Source organism: Octopus bimaculoides, chromosome 6 (genome assembly GCF_001194135.2).
Source record: "Octopus bimaculoides isolate UCB-OBI-ISO-001 chromosome 6, ASM119413v2, whole genome shotgun sequence".
Taxonomy (NCBI): domain Eukaryota; kingdom Metazoa; phylum Mollusca; class Cephalopoda; order Octopoda; family Octopodidae; genus Octopus; species Octopus bimaculoides.
Genome location: NC_068986.1, coordinates 115,088,976 through 115,098,346, shown reverse-complemented (window position 1 = coordinate 115,098,346; position 9,371 = coordinate 115,088,976). Strand labels below are relative to the sequence as shown.

Below are 9,371 nucleotides of genomic sequence, written 5' to 3'. Positions count from 1 at the left end.
CTGGTGTTGCCATCCGGTTTCACCAGTCCTCAGTCAAATCGTCCAACCCATGCTAGCATGGAAAGCGGACGTTAAACGATGATGATGATGATGATGATGATGATGATGATGATGATGATGATGATGATGATGATATATATGTATGTATGTGTGTGTATATGTTTATATGTTTGTGTCTATTTGTTCCCCCAACATCGCTTGACAACCGATGCTGGTGTGTTTACGTCTCCGTAACTTAATGGTTCGGCAAAAGAGATCGATAGAATAAGTACTAGGCTTACAAAAAATAAGTCCTGGGGTCGATTTGGTCGACTAGAGGCTGTGCTCCAGCATGGCCACAGTCAAATGACTGAAACAAGTAAATGAGTATATACGTATACTTCTATTCTTTTACTTGTTCCAGTCATTTTGACTGTGGCCATGCTGGAGCACCACCTTTTAGTAGAAGAAATCAACCCCTGGACTTATTCTGAAACAAGTAAAAGACAAATTGGGGGATGGTTTGGTTACTCTATCTAACAAGAGGGTGATCACATAGTGGCTCCTTCAATAAGTACCTGTCATATATTGGGCTCATTGAAAACAATGGCCTTCCCTGTGGTAAAACTAGATGTGAACTAATCAAAAACCTCTCCGTTTATTCATGGAAGCAGAGGGAGGAATGAACTGGTGAATACTTTATTATATCTGGTGTTGCACCCACCATTGCACGGGGGTGGGGCGTGAGTTGTTAAAGTACACACACACACTCATGCACATAATCTCATATACACTCATTCATCCACACACACTCATACAGACACATTCACTCACTCCCACATACAACATTCAAGCATTCTTTTCTACTCTAGGCACAAGGCCCGAATTTTGGGGGAGGGAGCCTGTCGATTAGTTCGATCTCAGTACGCAACTGGTACTTAATTTATCGACCCTGAAAGGATGAGAGGCATAATCAACCTCAGCAGAATTTGAACTCAGAACGTAACGGCAGACGAAATACCGCTAAGCATTTCGCCCGGCGTGCTAACGTTTCTTATTTCTTTATTGCCCACAAGGGGCTAAACATAGAGGGGACAAACAAGGACAGACAAAGGGATTAAGTCGATTACATCGATCCCAGTGCGTAACTGGTACTTATTTAATCGACCCCGTTGGATGAAAGACTAAGTCGACCTCGGCGGAATTTGAACTCAGATGATAACGGCAGACGAAATACCGCTAAGCATTTCGCCCAGTGTGCTAACGATTCTGCCAGCTCACCATCTTAACATTCAAAAATATTAATACATACATGGTGGTTGTCTACTCCGTTATGCAGTGTTTGACCTCCTCCTGTACCTATATCTTAGAACCATCATGGCGTCTGATGTGGCTTTTTAAACCAATGTTTTTTTAAAAGACACCCGCATAAGTTGTATATCCAATTTGGAGCACTAAAAGCTGCAGATAATACATACATAAACACCTTCAAACACATACATGTTCGTTCACACACTTACGCATGCACACATAGGCACATACAGGGTAGTACAAAAGTAGGCATAAAGTTATGAGAAAAAAAAAGGAAAGGAAAACATGTACAATACTCTTTTATTTTTATCAAAAAAAATTAAAAGTTATGATAAAATTATTATTATAGTTATGATAAATGTATTAATAGTTATTGCCAAGCTAACATGGCAGTCCAGAAAAATAGGACAAATGCTGCCATTGATTAGCTCCAAGAGGTCATTACCTCTAGCTAGCTATGAGACACACAAACCTGTGTCCATTACAACCTTGAAACAGGTGAGGACATCATCTTCCCCATACTGGTTCAGACATCCACAGACTAGTTTCGGGGTATTTACCCCTTATCAATGTGGAGTAGTCGAATCCAGCAGGCATTGCTGTTGACTGTTCAAAGGTTTATATATATGGACACAGGTTTGTGTGTCACATAGCTAGCTAGAGGTCATGGCCTCTTGGAGCTAATCAGTGGCAGCATTTGTCCTATTTTTCTGGACTGCCATAGTCTCCTTTAGAGAGATGTAGAAATGATAAATGTACTTTAATGTTTAATGACACTGAAAATATCAAAACTGAGACTAACTAATTTAATATGCTAATAACCTTGATGAATTAATTATTATAACATTGATGTGACACTTAACTGTACACCTACTTTTGCATACACACACACTGTATATACACTCTCACACTCATACACACACACATAACATGCTTTGCAATGTATTTACTGTTATGGCCCATCAGTATATATCTGTCTGTGTGTCTGCTGTTTTTCAGGTGACATCCCCGATCCATGTCGCAATGTTGGCTGTGATACCACAATAAAGTACCAGTGTCCGAGGGATTCTTTACTTGTGGCCAATGTGAGTGGTGCAACCGGAAGCGCATCGATGGAGAGCTGCTGCAAGGAGAGACTCACTTGTCAGTGCAATATGGATGCTTGCAACATACCAAAGTGCATTGTTGGATATCTGCCGCAGCGAGTGCACCATGGCTCCAGAAAGCCAGGAGATTGCTGTGATAACTTCGTCTGTAAACGGAACAGTAAGTTTGTGTGGGGTTTTGTTTTAGGGTTATCTTGCGAGTAAGGAGTTAAAAGTTTTGTTGCTTAATCCCCAGGATTAACTTGATGAAAAAGACCTTTGATGAAAGGTATTCCAACAGTGACCACCTCATCTATTTTTAGGGTTTGTTTAAGACTGTCTTTCTTTCTCTTTTTCAAAATGGTAGGATGTAATTTGCTATTTCTAGCAAGTTCCTGGTTCAGCCTCACTGCATGGCACCTTGGGCAGATGTTTTCTGTAGATCTGGGCCTATCCTTTTAAGTGAATTTGATCATTGGAAACTGAAAGAAGCCCATCAGGTATATGTGTGTATATGTATGTATACGTATGTGTGTGTGTGTTAGTGTCTCCCTGCTTTGACATCATCTGATAGTTGTATCACCATAATGCAAGCAGTGCCCACCATTTCCAATCTTCTTTGAAAAAAAACCTAACTGGACATGTGGAAGCATTACTTTGCTTGGAAACAGGTAAGGGTTGGTGACAGGAAGGGCATCTGGCTATAGAAAATCTGCTTCAATGAATTCCATCCAAGCATGGAAAAGTGAATGCTAAACGATGATGATGGTGATAGTGACAAGATGATGATGATAGTTTTAAACCAACAATGTAGTTTGTGTTGATAAGGTCATTCTACCCTTCACAGACTCCCTACTTTCTTTAAAATAGGGTCCACATGTCTCTTTATTGTGTTCAATCTTTAGACAGACAACATACCCACCATTAGAACCGTGTGTGGAGGCACCAAAGTCCAATTGTCTCACATATCTTTTAGTCTCGTCACATTCCAGCCATTCTCAAGACATTCCTTACATGACAATAACAAAACACCCCACACACCACCACCACCACCCTCCTCCACCACCCTCCTCCACTACCTTACACTCCACACTTCCACCACCACCTTACACATCACCTTCCTCACCACCCCCTTACTAGGGAGGGCACCTGTTGACATGTTTTAATTTATCTCATGTTCTCCCCTCCACCTTCTCTCCCCTTTCCCCCCTATCATCTTACACTACACCACCATCAAGTCATAAGGAAACCTCTCTGTGGTCTTTCCATCTGGTAGAAATAGCAGCCAAATTTCCCTCAAATGACACTCCACCTTTTTAAGAAAGGGAAGGACACATTAAACAGTGTAATTAAAGGTAACTTAAAAAAGAAAAGACAAGTCAGTCACATCCAGAATATTTTTGATCATAGGTCTGCTCCATCAGGATTGACCTAGGGCTAAACAACCAGGTGTCAGAACTGCATGTATTAAAGCAAGAAAGGGGTAGTGGGGTGGGGTTTGACTTGGCTTGCCTAACAGGTAAATATATATCATACCTGTGTAGCTGGTGTTTGTGTTGGGTAGGAAGTGGTGGTGGCTAGGTTTTAAATAGTGGTTTTGATAGGGTGAGGGAGGGGGAGCCACCTAGTGGGATGGTGTTTTTGTGTGTGTTGGTGTTTGTGTTGATGTCTTTGATGTATTCATTTGTTACACTTTTACTGTTCCTTGTTATTGTGAGTGTGGGGGGGAGGAGGGGGGTATGTGAGAAGATAAGACAACAAAGGTGCCACAACAACAACAACAACAACCACCACCAAACTAACACTAACAAGATCACTTTGTGCCAGGTAAAAAAATAAATCTAAGTAAGGGTCACTTGTTCAATTGAGATCACCTTTCAGTGTAAGGACCTACAAGTCCTAATGTAATGGAGGTTATGTGTTTGTCCTATGTCCTACTACTTAACAAACCTGAACGTTTAAGTTGTCAGTGTTAGGACAAAGTAAGACAACTGGAATCGTTAGCATGCTGGACAAAATGCTTCAGCAGGTTCTGAGTTCAAATTCTATGGAAGTCGATCAACATCAAAATCATCAAAATTAAATGGAAATTGTAGTTGTGATCCCCATGCCGGTGGCACCTAAAAGGCACCATCTGAACGTGATCGATGCCAGCGCTGCCTTGACTGGCTTCCGTGCCAGTGGCACGTAAAAAGGAACCAACTGATCGTGGTCATTGCCAGCCCCCTCTGGCCCCTGTGCCGGTGGCACGTAAAAAAGCATGGCTGGCATTAAGAAGGGCATCCAGCTGTAGAAACACTGCCAGATCAGATTGGGGCCTAGGGCAGCCTCCTGGCTTCCCAGACCCCGGTTGAACTGTCCAATCCGTGCCAGCATGGAAAATATACGTTAAACGGTGGTGTTGGCAGTGGTGGTGATGATGATGATGATGATGATCCTTCCAGGGTTGATAAAATATTTATCAGTAGAAACCAGGATCCATATAACTGACTGACCCTCTCTTCCCAAATTTCTGGCCTTGTGCCAAAATTTTAAACCAATATTAGAACAAAATGTCCCACAGTAAAGACAGGATGACCACAAAATGATCCCTGGAGGTCTATTAACTATTGATCCTAAATGATAGACTTCGTATATTTTATAGTTTATGATAGTTTGAAGAAGCTGTGAAATTATGAAGGATTATCTTCTCCTTATGTCACCATGAGGAAGATTAACCACTGTATCAGAGATGATTATCACTACTCTGTGTGATGGAGTTACTTCTGTTCAATGTGTTGGATTGCCCCTGATGCATATAAAGGGTTTTGTTTGTATCATTTGATATTCCCGCTCTGATTAGACTACAATAGTAACCCCTGTAACAATAATAACAATTGTTTCTAATTTAGGTTGAAGATCAGTAATTTTGAGAGAAAAGAAATACTTTATTTTGATGTCCTTAAAAGGGCAAAAGTTGATTTTAAAAGTATTTGAATCCACAGAATATAAAGAACCAGAAGGCAGGGAGCCGGCAGAAATGGTAGCATGCCAGGCAAAATGCTTGGTGGTATTTCGTCTGTCTTTACATTCTGAGTTCAAATTCCACCAAGGTCGACTTTGCCTTTTATCCTTTCAGGGTCGATAAACTAAATACCAGTTGCGTACTTGGGTCGATCTAATCGACTGGCCCCCTCTCCCAAAATTTTGGGCCTTGAGCCTAGAGTAGAAAAGAATATAAAGAAGCTGAAGAAATACCATTTAAACATTTTATGTGACAGACTTGTGATTCTGCCAGTCTGCCAGCTCACCAGTAATAGTTATGGTTTCAAATTTTGGCACAGGGCCAGCAATTTTTTTTTTTTTTTTAGGTGGGTGGGAACTTAATTATATCAACACTGGATGCTCGACTGGTACCTGTTTTATCAACCCCCAAAGGATGAAAGGTAAAGTCGACCACGGTAGAATTTGAACTCAGAACATAAAGACAGATGAAATACCACTAGGCACTTTGTCTGGCATGCCTACAATTCTGCCAACTCACCGATAATAATAATGATAATAAATAATAATAATAATAATAATAGTAGTAATAACCCTTTCTACTATAGGCACAAGGCCTGAAATTTGTGGGGAGAGAGATAATCAGTTACATCAACCCCCAGTATTTAACTGGTATGTATTTTATCAACTCCAAAAGATGAGAGGCAAAGTCAGCCTTGACAGCATTTGAATAATAATCATAATAATAATAATAGTAATAATTTCTTTTGTTAGCCACCTGGGCATAGGTGAGGGGGATGTCAGAAGAATAGACAGTTTGTGAGAGGATTTACATAAAAGATAAGAAAGAAAGAAATAAAATAATTTTATTGACCTCGAAAGAATGAATTACAAAGTTTACATTGACGGGATTTGAAATCAGAAAGCAAAGAACCATCCCTAAATAACCAGAAGGCACTTTGTCCAACATTGAACAGATCCTTCTAATCCAACCACCCAGTTTTTAATACAGGTACATTTCCAGAAAGTTGTGGAAAGGATTTAAGCAATTAAACTGACCCCCAAAATTTAACTGGTATTTTATTAACACCCCCCAATTCCCTAAAAGATGAAAAGCAAAGTTAACCTTGGTGGAATTTGAACTTAGAACCTCAAGAACCAAAAACAAATAACAGAAAGCATTTTATCTGATGCTCTACAGATTCTGCCAATGTGTATGATATTAACATTTGTATAACATTAACCCACCACCACCACCACCACCACCACCACCACCACCACTGACTTCACCACAGTTACCACTACCACTATAACAGTTACCTGCCACCACTCCTCCCACACCTGCGAATGTCTTGTTAAATGTAATGACATTGAGATTCTTTACATTTCTGCGTCTTTGTATGATGGCATCTGTATGATGATGGTGGAGGAGGAGGTGATAGTGGTAAAGGTAATCTGTACATTATCTCCCTGGCGGCGGCGGTGGTGGTGGTGGTGGTGGTGGTGGTGGTGATTTAAATATAGTAGCAAGAGATAGCTAGACAGGCTGACAAATTAATATTACTTAGGAATACATCTCAATATATTCTGCTTTGTAGAATACAAACTTCAATACTGGCCTGTCCAAGGTTTATAGAGCAAATAGATTATAGACTAGTGATGTGAAGGACATACAAAACAAAGCTTCTCTCTCTATATATATATATCAAAGCAGTTTTGATTATTTGATCATTGTGGTAAGAAATTTGCTTCCTGACCACTTGGATCCGAGTTCAGTCCCACTGCATGGCACCTTGGGCAAGTGTCTTCCACTATAGCCCTGGTCCAGCCAAAGCCTTATGAGTGAATTATGTAGACGGAAACTAAAAGAAACCTGTTGTGTGTGTGTATAAACACACACACACACACATATATATTTTTTTTTTTTTTTTTTTTTTTTTTTTGATGATGATGATATACATACATATATATATTTACATATATGTATAGTCAAATTGAAGAATCATTATAAAAACTAGATGGAAATGTCTTGCATTATTTCTTATGACCTAAGGTGGCAAGCTGACAGAATCTTAAGCACAGCAGACAAAATGCTCAATGGAATTTCTTCCAGTTCTCTACATTCTGAGCACCAATTCTACCAAGGTCAACTTTGCCTTTCATCCATTTGGGGTCAGTGACAGAAGTATCGGTTGGGATTTGGGTTTGATGTAATTGATTGACCCCTCACCTAACATTGTTGTCATTATTCCAAAATTTAAAACTATAGTTTCTCACGACTCCCTACATTCTGAGTTTAATTTTATCCTTTCCAGATTGTTTAAAGGGTACCAGTTCTGGGTGGTGGAATTATAGAACTGTAATGGAAAACAGAGAGGATGTTTTATGGAAACTGTACCTGGTCTTTGCAGTCTGGTGGTCACATCTGTGATAACAATAACAAAGAAACTGTATTGACCTTGGGTTTCCCCTCAGACATCATTGGTGGCATGAGGAGAGGTGGGAGTGGACATGCATGCATGGGCAGCTGCTAGTTGTCCCACATGTAAACCATGTCCATGTCTGCAAGGAACTTTACAGGTGCAGAAAACCCTTAACAAGCCACAACTGAAGAAGACTAGATCAGCAGTTACCAACCACAGCTCCCTGATCCTCATGTGGCCCTCAAGCATCCTTCTGGTGACCCTTGACAGTCTTCTCTCTATAAATTTAATATATGTTCCTTTAATAGACTTTTGTTTTACTTTTTTGTGGTGCAGCCCCCTAAAAAAATCCAGGTCTAGATTTGGCCCTGATATTAAAAGGGTCTAGAGCCACTGCTTTTGATACTAGTGCAAATAACAGGAATGTGGCCTCTGGATAGGCAAGAGATGAACTAAAACTGACATTATTATTCATTAAACCAAGAAGTAAATGATTTCAGTCTCATTATAAAAATACTAATTAATATATGGAATTTAATGAATGATGTTCAGTAAGTGGCTGCTATTAATGTATTGTTAAACACAATATCCACTGTCTTTCCAAATTCAGTTTATATGGTGTTGCATAATGTTTATTAATCACATGTAGCATGAGAGCAGTTTTGTAATGCGTAAAATATAACTGTAGCATAAGTGGAAATTAAACTGCGTTTCTGAAGCCTCATCTCTGCAGAGTGGAAAGCATGGTGTGACTGTGATGTTCCTCGTGATGGAGCTAATTTTAAGACGTATTATTTCATATGACTTTGGAAAATAATAATAAGTATAATAATAATAATAATAATAATTTCTAATTTAGTTCTAAAGGCAGCGTTTTGAGGTGAAGTGGGACAGTCAATTACATTGACCCCAGTACTTGACTGGTACTTTATTTTGATACTGAAAGGATGAAAGGTTAAGTTAATCTGTATGACATAGCAATAATGAAATCTATTCGTGTGGAGTGTGTATATCTATGTGTCTATTTACCTCTCTCTCTCTCTCTCTCTCTCTCTCTCTCTCTTTCACTCTTTTAACTACTAAATCCACAAGTTTTTTTACTCTCTCTCTCTGTTTATTTCATTGTGTTCCTTTCTGTCGAAGAGCATAGGCTCAAAACATAAAAGACTTTTTCATTTTTCCCTAGCATTAAACTAATACACCTGCTTGTTGTTCATATACCTATCTTCATCTTTTGTTTTCCTGTAAATTTTAACTGTATATGTGTGTGTGTATAGATATATATATAGACAGATAAATAGATAGATTGATATGTGTTTGTGTATTTATATATATATATATATATATATATATATATATCATCATCATCATCATCATCATCATCATCATCATCATCATTGTTTAACGGCCATTTTTCCATGGGTGCACTGGTCAGATGAGTGCATATATTTATGCATGCATGCACACACACACACACATGTATCTGAGCACCTAATCAAACTATTTTAAATGATACTATTTCGAGCGTGGCCGTTGCCAGTACCGCCTGACTGGCCTTCGTGCGGGTGACACGTAAAAGCACCCACTACAC

The 9,371-nt window shown here is 39.3% G+C and overlaps 1 protein-coding gene across 1 annotated transcript in view; it reads left to right on the top strand.

Moving 5' to 3' along the window:
- Positions 1-9,371, top strand: part of LOC106872073 (cysteine-rich motor neuron 1 protein) — a 92,458-nt gene that overhangs the window by 60,082 nt on the left and 23,005 nt on the right. The window contains exon 3 of the mRNA XM_052968507.1: positions 2,290-2,556. Within this exon, the coding sequence (XP_052824467.1) occupies positions 2,290-2,556 (267 nt within the window). The remainder of the gene's footprint in view (positions 1-2,289; positions 2,557-9,371) is intronic.